At 36.9% G+C, this 23,848-nt stretch overlaps 1 protein-coding gene across 3 annotated transcripts in view; it reads right to left on the bottom strand.

Annotated features, from left to right (window-relative positions):
- Window positions 1–23,848, bottom strand: part of LOC136037155 (uncharacterized) — an 82,289-nt gene that overhangs the window by 11,011 nt on the left and 47,430 nt on the right. For all 3 annotated transcript variants that reach the window (XM_065719674.1, XM_065719676.1, XM_065719675.1), the window contains exon 4: window positions 8,793–8,970. In XM_065719674.1, coding sequence (XP_065575746.1) covers window positions 8,793–8,970 — 178 coding nt within the window. The remainder of the gene's footprint in view (window positions 1–8,792; window positions 8,971–23,848) is intronic.

Below are 23,848 nucleotides of genomic sequence, written 5' to 3'. Positions count from 1 at the left end.
TTTTTTTTTCGCAAAGCGGAAACGTTGTACTTTAAAAAACTGCTTAATATTACACTATTTTCTGTTTTTTAACCCTTGCCCACCGTAGAGGGCACCGACTTTCCGGTCGCCGTTCTGGCCACCAGGCCCTTTGGTCGCGTTCGGGTGGGACCCTTTTCTAAGTTCACTTTAATTGTCGAAGTGCTTTTTTAATGTCCATTTAAATATGTTTCAGTGTCTATGGAAATACATTTTATGTAAATTTGTAGTGCATTTATTTATTTAAAGAAACCATGTATTTTATTTTTTGAATATTTATTCAACCGATTAAAGCTAGGTTCGGTTAGTTTTATTTCGACAACGAGAGAGGTATGTATGAATTAAAACTCCATTCAGATCATTTCTTTGCGGATCTTTCAATGTCTGGCAAAAAAAATATTTTAACGAAAATAATTAAAAACCATGATAAATGTTTTTGGAAAATCCGAAGAATATCTTTTATTATAATAGTGTTTAGCAAGAGTCATATGATAAAATAAAGAGTATTGAACAAGACGTTAAAGTCATACAGGGACTTGACGCATTAATATTATTGAGTCACACTCGTGGTTGATTATTGATGATTTAGCTGAATCCGTTGAAGAATGGTCTGTGGAGGTGTTACAAGTATTTATGGTACGGTCTCATCACGGGAAAAATTCCATAACACTTGTTCTCCATAATCTCTTTCATCAGAGCAAATGTATGAGAAAGCTTCCTTTGAATTGTACTTACTATACCATGTATAGGGTTGCTCGTGATTCAAGTTCCCTTATAACTTTAAACAAGCAAATTTTTCCCGGTGAACCGAAATTTCTACTCTCAGCATACAATCAATCTACTAATAGACCTTATGGATATATTCTATTGGATCTCAATCAAAACACACCCAAAGAGTTGCGTCCAGTCACAGATATTTTTGACAATGAAATTACTGTACATCTACCCCTGAATAGTAAAAAAGGCCATTAGTCACCATCATGATCATGAAGAAACTACATGAAAAAAAAAACATTTATTTTCCGCCCTATGTAATTCAAAACAGTAACTCATGAAAGCTATACTCAAACACGGTATTGACAAAGAATTCATTAATCTCCTATCTGAGCTTTGTTTAAGTTTAACTGAAAGCAAAGTTCAATCGCCAAAAGTAGTTTGCCAATAAACAAAGCAACATCTTGCACTTGTACGTGCCCTAGCTTGCAAAAAAGGAACAGATTTTAAAAGAAAACAACTTCTTCATGCAGAATCGAACAAGTAATATTTATGAAAAAGGGGAGTTATTTGTGGTTCATTGAACTTTTTAAAGTACAAAAGTCTTAGATGCTAGATCTGGGACGTATCGTCTACGTGATATAAAAGATGACGAGATTCTTGGAGGTTTTTCCAATTTTGAGTTGCAAAAAGTTAAAAACACTGGAATGTATCAAATTCAAAATATATTAAGGACTCGAAAAGGTAAGCCTTTTCGTTGGTTAGTATACAACTCTGGTTTTGATTCTTGGATGGCCGCTGAAGACGTTCACAATGTCTAATGAGTTTTATATGACATTCTTATCCAATGTCTCGTATCTCTCTATGATAATTTGAATAAAACAAGCAATTCTTAGAAAAACTCTCCCCCATATCAAATTCGATGGAAGGTATGTAGTTGCTCTTGTTGATTGTATTCTTAAAAATACATATGATATCCTGAGAAGAGATCATACATATAATATAAAAGTGAGACCCATTGACTTCTCCGTCGAGGGTTTGGTGGCCAATTTTGTCTCTGATGATTATATAACCCAATCTGATGAGTATAACCCAAGAAATGTTTGCTAAAACTCATGGCATCATTGTATTGGGTATGTCCAGTACTCAAGATAAAACCATTGTCCGAACGGGCACAGCGTGTTTAGAGTGTTCCTTTTTCAAATCATTGGAGGAGAGTATAGAATTAATCTCACAAAATCAATTTGAAACCTACTGGGAAATTACCCCTGATGGCAGTGTTCTATTAGACTTAGCCCCATGAACACAAATGAAATAATCAATGTATTCAATTTGTATCCCTATATGTCCAAATACAAATTCTATTGCTTACCATCGAATTTCCTCGACCTTTTTCAAAGCGTTAAAAATACCCTTATCATTGTTAATAGCAGCCCATCAACTGTAAAGACTGAACATTGACTAAGCATCTTGCAAACAGCAAGCAATATCGGTCCTCTTGGCCTTCCATATGCTTTCTACACACCTGACATTAAAAAAAATGCTCGAGTAAAGTGGAAAATCTATTATTCGAAATTGGTAGCGCGTATATGATTTATCAACCAAAAGCTGTGGTTTTCATAAGCTATTATGTTTTATGTTTCTATGTCACAAATATACTTACAGTGGATTTCTTAGCATTTAGGTTGACAATCCTCGATCGAACGGCTTTCTAGTTGAAAATACTCTTTCCTAACTGTATAATATAAATTTCAGCATCCTGAGAATGAAATGCTTTAAAAATGTTTGTAATGTTTTACATGTTTGTAAAAAAAAAACTTGTGTGTACAAGACTCTGTGTCCTTTAGATTTCTTCTTCCACATATAGGTAACCATCGAAAACGATAGGTGGCGGAAGTTCGTCAGGGTTCAACTTTTACTCATATATGCAACCAAAGTCAGGGTCAAATTTTCTATACTATACTTTAGCTTCATTTTAACCCTTTGATGCCTGAAGGTTCCCTCAGGAACCATGAACTTTTTAATTTATTTTAATCCTGACCGTTTGACCTATTAACGTCAATCCGTTTGCCATTGTCTCAATCTGATCTACCTAGACAGGTTTGTATTTTTCTTAGTCCGTAATCTGTCACCCTTGTGTGAGGTAAAGAAGTTTGAACCTGTGCCCTCTAGCCTTGCTTGTTTTTCCTGAAAGGTGAGAATACTTTTTTGTGAATAACTTTATTGTTTATTGTGCTAGAAGTTTTAGAAAGAGGACGTTTTGTTTGTTCAGATGAGCTATCATACACACATATAGCTGGAAAACCAGAGAATAGAAACGACCCCCAACGTCGTGGTTACTCTGGGAGCCATCCGGTGGTAGCGAGACTAGATGAGACGGTAAGCCGTATAAAGTGTGAGATGCCTAGATGTCATGAAAACAGTTGCTTTACACCATTGGAATCAAATTTTGAGAGCTCGACCATGTCTCGACCATGTTCTGTGGCTTCAAGGAACCATCCGGCATGCATAGCTCTGAATTTTATCGCTCGGAAGAGCCATCTAGACAAGAACTGGTGGAGTTGCCGTCGTCAATAACAATGTAGGGGAGACCGGGGTTGACCTGGACGCGATTTTTAGAAACGGCATATCTTCTAAGCCATTGACTTTTCTCCAGTTCTGACTTCACCATAAAATGCGTATCTGTTAGGACTACCTTCGAGATTTTTTTTCAGATTTTTCTACAAAAAGGAAAAAAAGATTTTTATTTTTTTTCATTTTTTTGAAATGTCCGAAACAACCCCTACCCACGGGGTTGGATCGGACGGCCCCAGTATTGGTTCGGACACCATGCTAAACCATTAGATTTCGACTTCATTTTTTTTTTCAAATATGCATAAAAGTATAAAAAGTAAAAAACAGTACTTCAGCTATATAAAATGACAAAAAAGCTTTAAAATGACACACCATTCACCGGAGTTGGTACGAGCTGAGATTTTACTCAAAGACCGCTTAGTATACCACTAAAATATATTCCTAATGCGAACTGCTGTACTTGCTTAGTAGAAATACTTATTTTCAAGCATTCATCCGTGTATTTTCTACCCTAAATACCAACCTTTTAGGGGTTGGTTCGGACAGATAAAAAAAAATGTCCGAACCAACCCCCAATCGCCGTGTCCGGCCCAACCCCATGTGTCCTCGTGCGACGTCAAAGTGATTTGAAAAAAAATCAAATAGATGGCGCTCAATAAACTGCTCTAGAATCTTTCCATGTGAGCTACTTTTCTCCTGAAAAAATGTCATTGCAAATCCAGCAGCCTGGTCCACTCTATTAACTCCAAACAGAGACCCTTGAAAAAAATTCTTACCTTAAAAAACACTTTTTGCAAAATACAAACAAATGGCTGCGTGTATCTAGATCCAAACTGGCTTGATAATAGGGCAGTAGATGGTGCACCTTTCGTGATTTTTTGAGAATTTTTACTAAACCGCTAGGTGTCCATACTTGACTGTCCAGATCAACCCCGTGTCCGGGTCAACCCCGGTCTCCCCTACTAGACTGTTACCAAATATATTTTTTACAGTGCAGAAATGGACCAGCCTTCTCCGAGTACATCAAAAACTGTGGAAGATATTCGGTGTATTCGGCTGTCCAGCGAAGACATCGAAGACGCCCCGTGTCATTAGCACAGGCTCTGAATTTTGTTCTTTGCCCGGAAGACAACTCCGACCTCGAAGATCTGTCTGATGAAGATAAGGACCCATCTGATCCTAGTTTTCTCCTTCCTGATCCTGATAATAACCAACAGGAAGAAGAGATTGAAGAAGAAATAGAAAGCGGTCGAATTGAAGCTGACGACCACAACAGTGAGGATGACCATGAGGACGTCGAGATCGCCAGACAAAATGCCACGAGCTCAGGCACTGCTGCTTCGAAACCAAGCAAACGACGGGACCTTGCTTGGAGAAAAGTGGATTTTGTCCAGCCAGATGCTGCGTGGAAGGATCATCCTGTCGTCGACCAAGAAATGAGTGGAAAACACCCCTGGAATTTGTCAGGCTGTTTTTTGACCAAGGCGTGGTCAACCATATACGTGACCAAACGAAAATTTACGCTCTTCAAAAAGATGCCAAAGAATTTGGAGTTTCATCTGCCGAGGTGGAATGCTTCTTAGGGATCCTTGCATTCACAGGAATAGTGAAAATGCCGTCATACCGCAGTTACTGGTCAAACGAAACGCGCTACCCTGTAATAGCTGATGCCATGTCGCGTGACAGATTCGAGCAGATCAAAAAGTATCTTCATTTCAACGACAATCTTACCCAGAAACCACGAGGAGACCCTGGGCACGACAAGATCCACAAAGTTCGTCCTATGATAGAGATGATCAGAGATAACTTTATGAAGATACCCCCAGAAGAACACCAGGCAGTAGACGAGCAAATTGTGCCGACAAAACAGAGGATTTCGTTGAAGCAGTACAATCCCAAGAAACCGCATAAGTGGGGTTATAAGTTCATCTCAAGGGCTGGGGAGAGTGGTTTCGTTTACGACTTTGAAATGTATACGGGTAAGGGGTCGGTTGATGTCAGTGACCTGGGAGTTGGAGCTGATTTTGTCCTGCGGCTTGCAAGAGGAATACCCAAGCACAAAAATTACAAGCTATTCTTTGACAATTGGTTCTCCTCGTTAGACTTGGCACAAACACTAAGTGATCAGGGCATACTTACGCTGGCCACAGTGAGGGCAAACAGGTTGAAAGGCTGTGCTTTGGAATCAGACAGCAAATTGAAAGCCCGAGGAAGAGGCTCTTACGACTGGCGAGTGGAAACGCAGTCGAATGTCATTGTGGTGAAGTGGTATGACAATAAGCCAGTCCACTTGATTTCGACCTATGCCGCCCTAGACCCAGAAGATACGTGTAGGCGGTGGGATGGTAAACGAAAAGAGTATTCCGATGTCAAGCGACCATATTGTGTGAAGGAGTACAACCGCTTTATGGGTGGTGTAGATCTTGCCGACATGTTGCTGGAGCTTTACAGGATCGACTTCAAGTCACGGAGCAAATGGTACATGAGGATTTTCTTCTTCTTGTTTGACCTCTCCGTTGTGAATGGCTGGCTCTTATACCGCAGGTGTCTTGCTGCTGGGCAGAAACCAATGAACCTGCTACAGTTCAAGACAGATGTGGCACGTGCACTTCTATCTGGTGCATCTTTGGCAACACCAAAGAGAGGTAGACCTTTCAGTGACGCAGATACCAACTCTTAGAAAAAAAGAAATTATACTTGTCGCCCCCCAGATTCGACAAGACTCGATGGACAGGGGCACTTCCCGGCTTGGATAGAGAGCAAACAGAGATGCAGAGTATGTGTACAAGCTCATTCCAAAGTGAAATGCGTAAAATGTGAAGTGTGTTTCACACCCAACAGGAATTGTTTTCTGACTTACCACACTATGTAGCCGATCAGAGTGTTTTTGTGCCATGATTGCCGGATGGTTCCTGTGGGAACCATTTTTTTATTTCATCATCTTTATCAATACATTTTTTTCTTGCCATTTCTGTCGTGGAATAGGTCATAACGAAGCCTGGAAACGGCCGAAATATTTTTCCCATTCTTTTTTCATAATTCAGGCATCAAAGGTTTAATGATAAGTCTTTGTAAAGTCAATAATTCTATTTTGATTCATATTATAAAATTCACGTGCTTCAATAAGCTTATTCGAAGCTAAGTCGCACACAAAATTATCATATGAAGAATCATTTTCTGTGATCAATCTTATCAATAAAAATCAGTACGATTATAACAATAGTAGCCGGTATCTTCACAGTGATGTCGTAAAAACCAGATTCTCTTATTATTTCATCAATTGAAGCATAGAACGGTTTCTTCTTCTCAAAACGATTTAAAACCACGATGATACCCGTCTCTTAAAAACAAACTGAAATCACGTTTAGAATTTTTTGTGATCATACTAGAGTAAGCATTTTTCCACTAGTCACATTTATCATAGTGATAATTGGCGCATAGCAAACCTCTAGTGTGAGATTCACAAATCTCTTCAAGACAGGACTTTAATTTTCACTGCGTATAATCTGTGCAGTTTACCGAGATTGCGTGATCTAACCTTTTCCTTATAGTCCATAATGAATTCCATCCGTAATAGAACAAATTCTCACATGGTGTTCATTTTAATTCTCACCAACTTCTCAACGTATACAAACATAACGGACAGGTGTAAAGCATTTTTCAATATTGTCGGTCTTCCTGCCAAAAAGTAACCGACTGAGAAAAATGAATGCTCTTTGCTATCAGTTCTTGCTTATGCTTATCACTTATTGGATCACTAAGAAATAGGAGGAGTAGCTGAAACTCTGGGAAATCTTCAAACAGATGCGCATTATCATTTAGTCCAAAGACGGTGAATTATTTCTCATTATAACGTCAATCAGTCTCTTTGTGAAGATTGTGTGAAGATAATTATTCTCTTAGTGAAAATGATCATCTAGAATTAACCATTTTCCAAATTAACAAGCTTTCATATAGTTTTTTGTCTCTCCACTATATTCATTTTAATCCTGATACTCTCACTACTGATTATAGACTAACAAGGATTCTTTCACGCCAGTAGCAAATTTACTCCTTTTTCATAGATTGATTCATGGTTCAATGAATGTATCCATGGGTAAACTATCATTGGCGCTGGTAATGTTGTTTTTCATCAATTCATCTTTAATTTCCTTGCTGATTATCTCTGCTAGTGCCCTTTTTATTTTACCAGCAGTTTCTCTGTCTATTACCACATTATATTTACATAGGTAACAGTTTAGGCACCTAGACATATGTTGCATGACATTGCGGGGGTACACATGTCTTCTCTTTACCTTTCGTTGAATGGTAATAGCAGGGTGATGGTGATAAGATTTATCAAGTGGTAATACGTTACCACCGGCAAGAAGTTGGCTTCTCTGGTGATGTTACTCTCGAATATTCACCTCAATAAAACTTGAATTTTCTTGGTCCCCCCAAAAATTTAACTCATTGCTGTCATAACAACGCACGCATACATTTCCGCTAAAAATCGCCATTAGCTCTTGTTTTATAATTCAAGTGTTTCTCTTCGTTAGCATTCATTGCTGCAATAACTTTGTCATGAACGCAGGTCTTCTTTGAATATTTCATCTTCACTTTTAAAAAATAAGATGTTGATGTTTATCCTTTCCATGCAGAAATAATTCTGAAATAAACCATATGATAGAATAAGTGAGGCACGATTACTTCATCCTCGATTCCAATTACATAACAGACACGTGCATCTTTTAAAAAACATTCCCTATTACGTAACACCCCAAACCCTATGACGTAACAGCCAAAGAAATCCTGAGATAAGCAAGCTCTAGCCCTCACGGGTTTTTAAACACTCTCCATTATTTAACACCCCAGACCCTATTACGTAACAACAAAGATATCCTACAGTAAAGAAGCCCAGAAGATTTTTTTTTAAAGAATCAAGAAACTATTATGCAACATGCACTTGTATCTCTTAGAAAATATTCCCTATTACGTAGGTGTACAGTTTTTATTTTGTTAAAAAGTACAGTTTTGACTAAGAGTCAAACTTCAGCACAAAGTGCGAAGTGCTGAGGAAGGGACAGCCCCTTTCATATGCAGAATAATTTCTGTTCGTTTTAACTTTTAATGTCATTCCTTACTTTCAATTAAAAAAACTGTTTTTTTTAATACATACATAGATGAGTAGTTTGAAGTCGATAAAACCAGATGCGCAAAATGAGCAATAGTATAACGCGGTTACTCTCTGGCCACCTCAGTCTAGGCAGCAAATGTGGTAGATTTTATTTTTTATTCGCAGAAAAGAGGAAATAAATAGCCCACTTATGCCTACTTGAGAAGATTGCCATTTATAAAAAAATTAAAACTTCAGATTGCTTTCCCAAAAATAGTCCCCCTAATTGCGCATATTTCGTATATGCTTCAAACCTTTTAAGCCTATCTAACGTCCACAAATGATTGACCTTCATCCTAAGCCTGATCTGAAAAGGGTTGAGTTTACTTACCTGGATTGTGCCACACCCCCGCAGCGGTAATTGAAGTTCGTATTTAGTTGATCCATTTCCAATGAAAGAACATGCAGCATTTCTATCAAAATTGGCATAAACTATTCCAAAAAATGCTTCTTTAAATTCCATTGATATATCCATTGCACGTGTGGCGCAGCTGAGAGAGGCAGTCGTCCTAAAATAAATATTTTTCAGCTTTCCTTTTGTTATAAAAAATTAATAGTAATAATTATTTATTTCTTATCGACTTGAAAAAGAGAAAAAAGAAGAGTAAAAAAGAAAAAAGAAATTAGAACAAAGCTACAGTCAACACCAAACAGAAAATAAGCAAACATAACACAACCTATTTATAAAATGGAAGAGCATATTTAAGTTTTTAATAAAGAGGCCAATAAAACGTTAATTAGGACCGTGAAGGATTAACACATCATTAAGTGGAGATGTTACCGTGAATGTCCCGAAATTTGTAAATGTCGTCATTCACCAGTGAATGTCCGAAATACCTTCTTTTTCCCCTTAGATTTAGGCAGCATTGACAGTCAACTTTTACCATTTAATACAAGGTTTAATAATGACAGGTTAAATTAGAGTAGGTTTGGTTATGTTAGCTTAGGTTTTTAACCCACTTGTGATATTTATAGCCAAATTTAATCTAACCTAAACTAACATAATCCATCCCAACTTTATCTTTTACTATCATAGCTTGCATTAGACTGAAAAAGGTGACTCGTAACACTAATTCAATTCAAGCACAGAAAGAGGAATTTCGGACGTCCACTGGTGAATGTCGGACTTAACCAGATTTCGGATATTTACGGTAACAGAGACTTGAAGCTTGAAGCTAACAGAGAATTAACGAAGCTTGATATTGACGGGGTACTGATCGAGGGCCTTTGTGAGATTAAGAACTCCCTTGCATCATATTTTGCTTCAGTTGGCGAAAAGACTGTCAAGGGACTTGGTGGAAGCGCGATTTCCCTCGCACAAGATCAACATCTCAAGTTCATGGGACCCCCTTGCCTTAAATCTATTGTTATAGAGCTTGTATTGGAATCAGAGGTGGCAAGACACATTCAAGTTTTAAAAGGTGCATCATCATCCGGCCCAGAATACATATCAACTAAAGCTGTGCAAGCTATATTCCCTTCAATTCTGAGCCCTTTAACAAAGCTTATTAATATGCCATTTGAAAAAGGAAAGCTTCCTGGGTCCCTAAAAACTGGGAGAGGGATAGTTCTATTTAAGACTGGGAACAGAAGTGACCTGTCAAATTACCGACCAATTTCCCTTGTTTCAGTGTTTTCAAAAATATTTGAAAAGCCGATGCAAAAAAGGCTCACAAGTTTTTTACAATCTAAGGAGTTTTTGCACAATCATCAGTTCGGATTTCGATCGAAACATACTACGGAGCAAGCATGTACTACACTCATCAGTTTTCTTAATACCGCTTTAGATTCTGGAAAAATACCAGCCGCTATTGACCTTGATGCGCGGAAAGCTTTTGATAGTCTTACTAATAAGATCCTTCTTGATAAACTGTTTCATATAGGAATACGAGGTTCAGCCCTATCATGGTTCCGTTCTTATTTACACGATAGAACGATTTCCATAGACCCTGACTCAGTAAACTCCATTGGTGTAGACTATGGAGTACCACAAGGATCGATTCTTGGTCCTACTCTGTTTTTAATATACATCAAAGATTTATTTAGAGCGGTAAAGAAAGCAATTTCTTCTGCGTGTTGTAGTCTATGTCACGAAAAGGAAAATACTGAGGCATCTTTTGACATTCTGCCATCCCCTCATGAAGATTTAGTTGCCTTCACTGACGACAGCAATATCCTATGTGCTGAAGACGCGGAACAAGCTTTAGAGGTTAAAATTCACATGCTTATGGAGCGGTCTTACCACTGGTTTGATACTAACCGACTTGCTTTAAATATCATTAAACCACACTTTCTAATATTTTCTAGAACTGGCAAGGTATGCCCATCCTTATCAACTATATCTACCTCGAAAGGACCTTTATCTCGACCAAACGTAAGATACGTGTGTTTCCTTGGAATTTTGTTGGATGAGAATCTTTCTTTTAAAAACCACATCAAGATGGTCCAAGCAAAAATATCACGTAATCTTGGGACTATTCGGAAACTTAAACACATTTTTCCTGGATCTATTCTTCGGACCCTGTATTTTTCACTCATTCAGCCGTATTTAACTTACTGCAACTCGATTTGGATGTCTACTTTCCAGTCTCTGCTCCATCCGATTAAAGTAGTTCATCAAAAGGCTCGCCAGTTAGTTAACAAATTTAATAAAGGACATCGAAAAGTGCTTTTGAATACTTATGCACTCTATGTCGTCTCTTGCTCTTTAATGATTTTCAAGTATCTTCATGGTGAACTGCCTCGCTGTTTCAATTCTTTCTTTCCCGATTTAGTTAATTCAAGGAGCTCTTATAATCTACGCAATAATGACCACCTACTATTTCCTCAAACTAAGACAGCCAGATCAGATTTTAGTCCCCGAATAGCATGTAGTAAAGTATGGAACAGTCTCCCTGATATTGTCCGTAGCATTCACTCGTTCGATGCCTTTAAAACCCAACTAAAAATATTTTTGGTTGATAAATATAATGGGGAATAAATTTGAGAAAAAATTTATTTTTGAATTGGTTTGAATTAATATTGTTATATGTTAATAATATGATGAATAATGGGGGTAGGGCGACATCCCTAGTTACTAGGCTTGAGCACGTTTATTTATTTAATTTTAACTGTTGTGATTTTGTGATGGTGGGAGATGGTGTGGACTTGGATTTGAATTTCGAGGACAAAGTGGTAAGTAAAAATAACACAAAATTATTTTAATTGGATTTCTTGTTTTTTAAGAAGAGACTCTTTATTTGGTATTTATTTTTGTTTTAACCCCTATGTGACGGGACATGGAGCCTTGTAGGGGTAGAGAGTTATTGTTGTCCATTTATTTTGATGTTAATAAACTGAACTGAACTGAACTGAACCAAATCATGTATGGTATGTCAGATAAGTACGTCAAAAAGTTCATCACAATCTACGGCAATAATATTGATGTTGTAAAGGTGGAAAGCTAGGTTAGTAGTTTGTTAAGCAAAAGGGTTCATTTTCACGAAAATGGCAGCAGAACTGATGTTTATCTTCTGTCCTCGTAATGACTATCATTTGCTCAACAAAAGGTTCTCTCCGTCAAGCTCTACTCTGGTCTCAAGACATAGTTGGATTAAGGCTCATCATCAACCTCAACAAGAAATGGTTGAGAGATGGATAGACGGTTTACACGGACGGATGACTTCCATCCAGCTCTTCTCCTCGTAAAAATGGGGCCGAAGAAGGATTTAAGCTGGGCTGTGTCTTAATAACGTTTATATATATATTATTTTAATGGACTAATTTTTGCTTGGTGTGTGGATTTTGATGGCTAAAAAACCCAGCGAAGCTTATAATAAAACGTATTTTTAAATTGGAGATAGATTTTAGGTTGCCAAAAATTGTGCTGCGCAAACGATAAGAAGGATGTCCTCGAAGGGGGTGGGAAGGCGCCGTCAGGAAATATTTTAAAGGAAGTTGAAACGTTATAGTACGCTCTTAAGGGAGTTTGGCGCGGTCTTCAGACAGAGTTTAGTAGAAGGAGTAAGAGTGGTCTTAGGGTTTTCTGGCCAACTCCTCCTACACTAAAAATCGGAATATGCTTACAAATTTCTCCCGATACCGCCTTTGATATAAAGAAGATAACTCTAATAAGGGTTGCAATTTTCAAATTGTTAAAAACAATGTTTTCTTTAATCATTAACTGTGATGAATCATTGCTAATAGCTCTCCAAGATTCTAAATTAGCTGAGATACTACTTAATTTAAAAACCCTTCTTAACATCCCAATAAAGTCTACTCTATAAATCCAAAACCACTACCCAACTAAAATAGTTGTGTACAACATCCCTCCAGAAATGCCTATTCGGGAGCTAAAGCAACGGCTCTCTGGCAGAACTGGTAACCCAATCCTAGCTGCAGATGTTGCAGATCCCAATCCTAGTTGCAGATATCACCCAACTGGGCAAACCAGACGCTAATGGCCAAAAGTCGAGCAAGTTTTTCTTATTTACACTTAGAGAATAAAACGTTACCCCAGGACAGACATTCATCTTTCGACAAATGTAACCTCAGAAGATCTACAAGCCAAAACCAATCCAGTGACCAAAATGTCTAAGACTAGAACACACAAATGCAGCAAAATCTTACAAACCTGAAGTAAATTTAAGAGTTCCCATCTCAAAGGAATGGGAAGTTATAAAACTAATCAGTCATAAACTGCAAAGGCCCCCATGATTCTTCCAACTAAAAAACTATACCCAGCACATAAAAAACGAGTATTAACACTCCAAATAGCAACAGAGAAAGCTACACCTTACCCAATTCCAACTCTAGAAGGAAATGCAGCCCAATCAAACCATACTAAACCCTTTATGAAACTACCCAATACTTTTACTCACAGAAAACCCAGCCTCAACCCACCCAAAGCAACTAGCATCGCCCACAGACTCCTTCCTCAAAACACCCGAGTTCACATTCCTATGGAAGAGAATCGCCAAGGCTGAGTATACTAGCCTCCACATCCAATGAGATGAGGTTTGCCTGGCCACCCCTTCCAAGTAGAAATGAATCAGAAGCGTTACCAGGAAATAATACCCTAATTAATGACAAGCCAGATGAAAATCCAAACAAGCTGACACCTAATATATGCCTCTTCATACTAAACTCTAATGCAGTTCAGTCCATGAACCTAAAACAGCCACGGAAAGCAAAAATCATAAAGAAATTGGCAAACCTCTACATACCTAATCACATGATTATTCAAGCAAAAAAGGATCTTGCTTCACTCCTAGCAAAGGTAAACATTGACACACAGTCATATGAAAACTAAAGCGACAAAGTAGCAAATCTCGATACTTCAGTGGAATATAAGGTCACTTTCAGAAAATAAGTTTAATGAACTAATATCTCTTATCAATAATAATTCCATTGATAGTGTATGCCTTCAGGAATACCAACAAATAAAGTCTCCAGGATATACTATCCTGGAAAAGATAGGTCATCAGGGAGAAAAGAAGTTGATGGAACTTTAATAATAAATAATAATATAAAATTTTGTGAGGTTAACTTTCCAGATTTTTTAAATGATCTGGAAAGAATTGGAATTAATGATTGGCTGAATAATAGGATAATACCATAATAATCTTTTATAATCCTAATGGGGAGACTACAGATGCCACATATTTCTTCAGTTATATAAGTAATTCTATTATGCTAAAAACATAATTATTTGCGGAGATTTTAATGCCCGCAGCCTTTTGCGGGGGGATTAAGCCACCAAATAAAGCTGGTAAGTTCATTGAAAGTTTGATATCAAATAATTATGAATTAGTAATTGCTACCCTCCAAATATAAATACATATTTTAAGCCCAAAAGTGGCAGATTTTCCACAATTGCCCTATAAATTGTGTCAATAAATATTTGAATGCAATTTATATAAAGAATATTGATAACCTTTGCGTGGACCACTCTGCCATGGTTTCTTCATTAAATGAACCCGCCAATATTCTGCCACATACTCCCAAATATATTAACACTAAAGCAAATTGGACTGCGTTCAGCCTAATGATGAAATTATGAATCTCACCCAGGAATAATATAATGCCCATTATGAAAATGATAATGAAAAGAAAAACTTATTTACAATTCTTTTCTCATATAAGCTAATATCAAATATTACAGCATCACCACCCTAATCTCAATAAATCCTATATACCAGCCTCGCCCAGGCTCAAAATATATAACCCGCCGATTTTCACTACATGAAATGGATTATTCTACTACAGTTAGGACTACTACAAATTAGGGTTAAGGCTACTTGTAGCTACGATAACATACACCCTACATGGATAAAGAATCTCACCCCTTCTTATAAACAGGAACTCCTAAATTGCTATAATCATGCAAGGACTACATTCACATTTCCCAATGTTTGAAAATGTTCATCCACCAAAATATGACCCTGAGTCTTGCAGGCCTATAATGATTAATTCTGTGCAGAGTAAAGGAGAAAATTATTTACAATCGGCTCCTTTGGATTGTTGAGAAGAATAATATGGTACCTCTTACTCAAACTGGTTTCAGGAAATACAACTCCTCGACAGATACTTTTATCTTGTTAACAAATGCAATAAATCAATCCCTATCTAAAAATAATGTCCTAGTTGCTGCATTCCTAGACTTTGAAGGGGCATACGACAATGCGATCTACCAGATCCTATTAGCTGAACTTGCAAGACTCGGATTACCCCCAAAGCTAGTATCCTTTATCAAATGTTTCGTAGAAAATCGAAGTTTCATTGTTTGCGCAGGTTCAGCCTCCTCACCCACAACTACAATAACCTAAGGTCTTCCACAGGGTGCAGTCCTAAGCTGCCTCCTCTTCTCCCTATTTCTTTGGGACAAGAGCCTCCCACACAACAATTTACAATATGCTAATGATCTGGTAATATGGGCAACTGGCAACACCTTCGAGATTGCACATTCAAAGTTGCAAAAGCTACTTTTTCAATTGGAAAATTTTTCTCAAAAATCCGATTGACCCATTGCACCCACCAAGTCGAAAATCATCCAAATCCACCACAAGCAAAATAATGTCAGTGCAAAACTAACTCTAAATGGAATAATTATTCCAGATGACAATCAAATAGATAACCTAGGTCTCATAGTTGACCAAATACTTAATTACTACCTTCACATCACAAAAACAATAAAATAAATGCTCTAGGAAAATAAGAATAGTAAAAAGACTACTATCCACACTCTGGGGTTGTAATGAGAAAGCTTTACTTCAATTTTATAAATCAAACAGTTCGTGGTAACGAACTTAGTAGGAGCGACCCGGCTCAATAGTAAACGAAACTCTAAAAAACAGAATTTTGATACTCAAAGATACATAAAAAAAATCGGATTTTCATGGTGATTTTAAATATATAAGTTTCATCAAATTTAGTCTTTGCCATCAAAAGTTATGAGCCTGAAAAAATTTGCCTTATTTTGGAAAATAGGGGGAAATACCCCCTAAAAGCCATTGAATCTTAACGAAAATCACACCATCGCATTCAGCGTATCAGAGAATCCTACTGCGAAAGTCTCAAACTCCTATCTACAAAAATGTGGAACTTCATATTTTTTGCCAGAAGACCGATCACGGGTGCGTGTTTATTTGTTTGTTTTTGTCACGAAAATGAAAAGTTCTAGTGCCCTTTTAAGTGACCAAAAAATGAAGGGCACCTAGGCCCCCTCCCACGCTCATTTTTTCCCATAGTCAACAGACCAAAATTTTGAGATAGCCATTTTGTTCAGAATAGTCGAAAACCATGATAACTATGTCTTTGGGGATGACTTACTCCCCAAAAGTCCCCGGGGGAGGGGCTGCAAGTTACAAACTTTGACCAGTGTTTATATAGAGTAATGGTTATTGGGAAGTGTACATACATTTTCAGGGGGGTTATTTTGGTTTGGAGGGGGGTTGAGGGGAGGGGTCTATTTGGGAGGATCTTTCCTTGGAGGAATATGTCACGGGGGAAGAGAATATCAATGAAGGGGGCACAGGATTTTCTAGCATTAGGCTACTATGAAAAAACAATGAAAAAATAAACATGAAAATTTTTTTTCAACTGAAAATAAGGAGCAGAATTGAAACTTAAAATGAATAGAGATTATTAAGCATATGAGGGGTTCTTCTCATCCTAAAAACCTCGCTCTTCATGCTAAAGTATTTTTAGTAATTTCAACTATTTATTCTACGGCCTTTCTGATTCAGGGGTCATTCTTAAAGAATTGGGATAAAGCTTAAGCTTTAGTGTAAAGAGCGAGGTATTAACGAGGGTAAAAACCCCCTCATATACATAATAAAAATATAAGAATATAGGAGTTCGCTATTCAAGTTAATTCTTAAGTTACGCATTATTTTACTAATGAAAACGTTCGTTAAAATTTAAAAGTTCTAGTTGCCTTTTTAAGTAACCGAAAAATTGGAGGGTAACTAGGCCTCCTCCCCCACCCCTTATTTCTCAAAATCGTCTGATCAAAACTAAGAGAAAGCCATTTAGCCAAAAAAAAAAGAATTAATATGCATATTTCATTTTAATAATTTATGTGCGGAGAGTCAAAATCAAACATGCATCAATTCAAAAACGTTCAGAAATTAAATAAAAAAACTAGTTATTTTAACTGAAAGTAAGGAGCGACATTAAAACTTAAAACAAACAGAAATTACTCCGTGTATGAAAGAGGCTGTTCCCTTCTCAACACCCCGCTCTTTACGCTAAAGTTTTTTACTGTTTAATAAAGTAGAATTGAGAGAAAGAGTCAAACTTTAGCGTATAGAGCGGGGCGTTGAGAAGGGAACAGCCTCTTTCATACACGGAGTAATTTCTGTTCGTTTTAAGTTTTAATGTCGCTCCTTACTTTCAGGTATAGAAACTATTTTTTTTTTATTTAAGACCCTGATACAAAAATTGAAACAACACAGAATAATATAATCCGTCTCATATTTGGTCTTAGGAAACCAACAAGTACTAAGCTTCTGCCTACTGAGAATAAGTCATCAACAATAAATGAAAGACGAAAATTTCTTTTGATAAATTATCTGACAAAATTGAAATCAATAGCTCACATACCCTGCATAACTGGTTAAGAATTCTATCCATGTATAGAGGCATTGCGAATGAATACGCACCCAGGAGAAATTCCCAGTGCCAGCAAAGTCTATTGCACCTACATTCCCCAAAACCTCCCATGGAATTGGTCAATCCCCCTAATAAACGCTAATTTCTCAAAGTGGACTAAAGAACTTACCCCCATTGCCTTCATCCAGAACAAATTCGCTGAATTTAATACAGTTACATATAAAAACCATTTCCAAATTTTAGTTGATGGATCTAAAATGAATGAGAAGGTGGCAAGTGGAGCTTTTCTCCCACTCCTTAATATTGCAGTGGGTGAGAGAATGTATGATGTGTCTATAATATCTGCAGAGTTAAATGCCATAATCACAGCATTAGCGCATCTCATGAATAATCAACCTTTGATTGCTAATTAATAAAATATTATATTTTATTCTGACTCTTTGTCAAGGCTAGAGCTGCTATCTTCAGCTTTTTGATATTGATACATTATTGATACTTTTGTTTCAAGAGGCATAAGAACTTACCTTCGGTATGTTCCAAGCCACTCATGCATAATTGGTAACCATGAGGCGGATGAAATTGCAAAAAAATGCACTAAATATTGACCAGTCAAGTGGGAGACCAATCCCCATTAAAGATATATAGCACTGGAGATTATCAGAGGTATTGTTAAATAAGAATAATCTAATTTTATCTCCCTTCCCCAATAAACACCTTTCTAAAATTTATCATTGCAGTGTCGTTGATTATTTGTTTTTATGTGCAAGTGTCTGTTTTGAAATTCTTCTCTTCCCTGTTGTATGAGTCATACGCTGATTGCGAACAACAGCTATGCACAATTCATTTTATTTTAGTTGATTACCTGTATCTGTCTTGTAAAGTTCTGTAAATAAATAGTTGTTAAACGAACATAGCAATCATAGAATTCGGTCTGGCTGAAATGGGTTAAATTTCAGGCTTTTTCATATCAGTTCCTCAATTCAAGTGGTTCAGATCCCTCCTCCCCTCTTTGCAGGTATTGTAATTTAAAAATGAAACAACTGACCATTGCCTATTAGACTGTAATATGCTGACGTCTGCACTCTTAAAGGGCTTTAAACACTACAACATGTTATCCTCTTATATTTCAACTCTTAGAAGCAAAAGATTTACTGAAAGAAATCTGATTAGATTCAAGATAAATAACAAGCAAGCAATTCAGTAGCTCTGTTTTTATCTTACAGAGTGAATCAAAAGGAAAAGGGCTGAATAGTCTCGACTGAAAAACCTACGTTCGGTGCAACAGAAGAAGGCGCTACGATGAGCTCTCGGAAGCCCTATTCGCAGCAATAGTATTTAATCGGTTAATTTTTCTGTCGAGCTAAAGCTTCTCCTGATACTTTATATTTAAAACCACTGGATATCTTAGGATTTATGAGTAAAATACCCCCCCCCCCAAAAAAATCCTACTCAGTATGTCTGGTTTTTCCTTTTTATAGTTTTAAACATAAAAGTACTTTTCTTGTGCTTAATACCCATTTATCTGTTAAGATACATTTTATTGGTTTGTTTTGGAAATTCTTATAAAATAAGCTCTTTTTGTCGCAGGATGTAAAGTCATATTGAAACCCCTTTTTCAAAGCAATATTAAATAATAGTAATAATAATAGTAATAAATAAAATTTAAACAATACTGAAGATGATCAATATAATTGGAATAAAAATATTATTAGAATTGATTAGATTTCAATTAATTTCCAATAAATTTGAAATAAAACAAAAATAATATTAAATAACAAAATTGTATCGATATAAATATTAATTAGAGAAACTATCTACATAAAATTTAGCAGAACCGTCGGGAACTTTCCAAAAAAAAAACAAAAACAATTGGTTTGAAGCATCATTCCACTACTACTGCATTTAATTCTGTGAAAATGTAGCCACATATTTCCATAATTGATCTGGTTACTGTTACTGCTTCTCTAGAACAAGAGTTTTTCAGTATAATGTAAATAGACGCTTGGATAATTATTAATAATCTTTTTCAGGAGTATCACGTTTTTCCCAAGAATTATTTTTTATTCTGAAGCTGAATCAAAACCTTTCAACACCACTGCATACAATTCTGAGAGAATTTTAACCACATTTTTAAAACACAGAATTAGATAAATTGACTTTCACAAGCCATAGTCGGCGTTATTCTTTGACATATCCTTCTATTCTTTGTTACTATTATTCAAATTTGGCACAAAATTAATTACTTTCAATTTAAAAAACAGTACGGTAACCTCTTTACTTTAACCGTTATTTCTGCGTAACCCATTTTAAATTGGTTCTACGACTTATAAAAAGACTTGAGAAATTCTGAATCCAAGAAAACACTACTGAATATAAATAAATGAAATACAGCATACAATATCCTTACATTTATTATCGAAGACTAAATTAATTGTTTAAGCATTGACATCTTCACGGTTGATAAGCTGCTCGACGGCCATTTTACCTCAGCTTTAGACGGGGTTTTATATTGCGCTTTGTAGAAGAACATGAAATGTACTAGTCAACTGAAATTTGGGCTTTATTTATGGTATGTTAATATCCGGCATATTAAAACATATAACGCATGAGGGTTACAGGTCTCTTAGTGGTAGCCTATATTTTCGTGTTCTGACAATGATACAGAGTGATAGCCTACAATCCGACGAACCATGAGTGGTTCAGTTGGCAAGTATAAATATAGCCTATCACCGTTTGGACAGGTACGTACGCAGGATATTTCCGGGGCGCGACTGGGCCGTATCCAGGATTTTTGTTCGGAGGCGGGGCTACAAGATAAAAATTAAGAAGAGCTAAGAGCTCATATGGCACTTGTGACGAGGTCAGAAGAGCCAAGAGCTCATATGGTATGAGCCTTAGCAAAATTCTAAGAATCAATAGATTGCTTTAAAAGGAAAATCAGAGGCTTAATGCCGGTCGGGATTTAAAATAAGAGCTCTGAATCACGAGGTCCTTCTAAATATCAAAATTCATTAAGATCCGATCACCCACTCGCAAGTTAAAAATACCTCAATTTTTATAATTTTTCCTCTCCCTTGAGCCCCCCAGATGTTTGAATCAGGGAAAACGACTTTATCAAGTCAATTTGTACAGCTCCCTGGTACGCCTACCGATTTTCATCGTCCTTGCACGTCCAGAAGCACCAAACTCGCCAAAGCACCGAACCCCACCATCTAACTCCCCCAAAGAGAGTGGATCCAGTCCGGTTACGTCAGTCACGTATCTACGACATTTATAAGCATTTCCCAAGATTTCTGGTTTCCCCCTACAGCTCCCCCCAATGTCAACAGATCTGATCGGGATTTAAAGTAAGAGCTCTGAGACATGAGTTTCTTCTAAATATCAAATTTCATTAAAGATCCGGTCACCCATTCTTGAGTTAAAAATACCTACAATTTCCAAATTAACAACCCCCAGCTCCCCAAAGAGAACGGATCCGTACCAATTATGTCAATTTGGTATCTATAACTTGTGCTTATTCTTCCCATCAAGTTTCATCCCGATATCTCCACTCTAAGCGTTTTCCAAGATTTCCGGTTTCCAAGATTTCTGTTTCCCTCCTCCAACCCTCTATGTCCCCGGATCCGATTCGAATAGAAAATGGAGCCTCTGAGACATAAGATTCATCTATATATCAAATTTCACTGAAATCCGATCACCCATTCGTAAGATAACCCGATTTCACGTTTTCTGAGAATTCCAGCTTTCCCCTCCAACTTCCTTCAATGTCATCGGATCTGGTCGGCATTTAAAATGAGAGTTCTAAAGCACAAGATCCTTCTAGATATCAAATTTCATTAAGATCTGATCACCCGTTCGTAAGTTTCAAATACCTCATTTTTTCTAATTTTTTCAAATTACTCCCCCCCCCCAACTCCACCAAAGAGAGAGGATCTGGTCCGCTTATGTCAGTCACCTATCTTGGACTAGTGCTTATTCTTTCCACCAAGTTTTATCCTGATCTCTCCGCTTTAAGCGTTTTCCAAGATTTTCGCCCTCCCCCCTAATGACACTGAACCCGGTGGGGATAAAAAATAAGAGATCGGAGTTTCGAGGTCCTTTTAAATATAAAATTTCATTAGGATACGATCACTCTTTCGCAAGTTAAAAATACCTCATTTTTTCTTTTTTTTTAGAATTAACTTCACCCGGAAATCCCCCAAAGAGAGCAGATCCGTTCCGGTTATGTCAATCCCGTATCTAGGACTTGTGCTTATTTTTCTCACCAAGTTTCATCCCGACACCTCCACTTTAAGCATTTTACAAGAGTTTAGATTCCACCCTCCCAACATCCGCTTCAACGGATAAGGTTGAAATTTATATAAGAGCTCTGAGACATGATATCCTTCCAAACATCAAATTTCATTAAGATCCGATCACTCCTTCGTAAGTTAAAAATACCTCATTTTTCTAATTTTTCAGAATTAACCCTCTCCCCACTCCCCCAAAGAGAGTGGATCCTTCCCGGTTATGTCAATCACGTATATAGGACTTGTGTTGATTTTCCCACCAAGTTTCATCCCGATCCTCCATTCTAAGCGTTTCCAAGATTTTAGGTTCCCCCCCCCCAATGTCACCGGATCACTCCTTCGTAAGTTAAAAACACCTTATTTTTTCTAATTTTTCAGAATGAACCCCATCCCCAATTCCCCCAAAGAGAGCAGATCCGTTCCGATTATGTCAATAACGTATCTAGGACTTCTGCTTATTTTTCCCACCAGTTTCCATGTCCAGGGGACATCTCAGGGCGTTCAAATACCCAAACCCATCCTCTAGACATGGCCTTGGGGCCGGACGATATTTCTGTCGTCAAAAATTGAATAAGAAATTCCCAAAATTCGCCAACAAATAGGATTTCGAGGGGGCAGATTCCGAGTCCCCTCCTTGGGTACGTATCTGCGCTTGTATTTGACACTTTAATGACAAAAACTGAATAGAAGCCCATTTTCCTATGGTGTTCTGGTGCTGTTTCATTGGTTGATTTGCTTTTTGGTTTGTCCTTAAGCACCAATAATAACATATTGGACCATGGGCGCACCAGGATTTGGGGATGGGGGAGGTGGGCTGAATAACTCCTCTTGAGATTGTCTAAAGGGCCTAATGTTTAATGTGGACACCGCTGTATCTCCATAGCTAAGAAAAATCTCTCCAGTAAAATGCTTCGAAAGTGATACGATATTAAAATTAAAATAATATAAGTAAATTCAATAAATATAACAATAAAATACGAAACATAAAAATAACAGATTGCCACAATGAAAAACAAAAATAATGTAATAATGGAAAAAATTCAATATGATGTCAAAATACGGTAATAATGTAAAATATGTTTCCCTTTGAAAGGAGTTTCAAACATGATATGTGATAAGAAAATATCTTTGGCTAAAATGTTGATTGCGGCACATCATCACACAGCATAGTCAATCTTCATCAAGCCCCTGCGTATAATGTGATTCAAGAAGCGGGAAGGGGAGAGGGTTATGGAGGTTATAGGTAAAAACCCATAAAATCTGGTGAAATATGAAAGAAGGTAAAATACCTAGATCTCGAGGGATCTACATGGTCTACCAACAAACATACATGATCTTGCTATATATACAAAATCCGTAACTGATAAAATAATATTTAATTAACAAGTGAATATCGCAACCTCTCTACGAGCCGAATTTACTTCTTCTTCAAGAAATTAAACAAAATAAAACAAAACAAAATGTAAAAAGCAAACATTGTTGTGTCAAAACAAGAATTGTTGTGTCAAAATTTGAGCCAAACAAACTTTATACGGGGAATAGTGAAAACTAACAAATAAAAATAAATAGAAAAAGGTGAAAAGAGTGGGAGGGAGAGGAATAACTCACTTATAGGGAACATAAGATCTTTTATATGGAGAATTTGAATGGGTTAAAACAAAGATCTAAGTTGAGGCCAAAAGTGGGAGACATGGTGTAAGGGGTCAAAAATTATTATAAGGAGAATTATATTATTATTATATTATATTATTATTATAAAAGAGAAAAAAATTATAAGGAGAATTGGATTTATTCACAGAGCCAAATTAGCAAAACTTAACTACATTTTTCTTCTCTTTTCTTCAAAGGTAACAAGATGGGCTCAGAAAAATGGGAGATTTGAGGGGACTTATCGTTCATAATTAATAAATTCTTATTGATCAGTTCTCCACTGCGTCTCTTCTGTTAAGGGACTCTATAAGGGACTTTTACTTCGTTACTTACTAATTTTTATTGATTTCTTTTC

This window comes from Artemia franciscana, chromosome 16, assembly GCF_032884065.1.
Source record: "Artemia franciscana chromosome 16, ASM3288406v1, whole genome shotgun sequence".
Classification (NCBI taxonomy): Eukaryota; Metazoa; Arthropoda; class Branchiopoda; order Anostraca; family Artemiidae; genus Artemia; species Artemia franciscana.
This window is presented reverse-complemented; position numbering and strand designations above follow the sequence as displayed.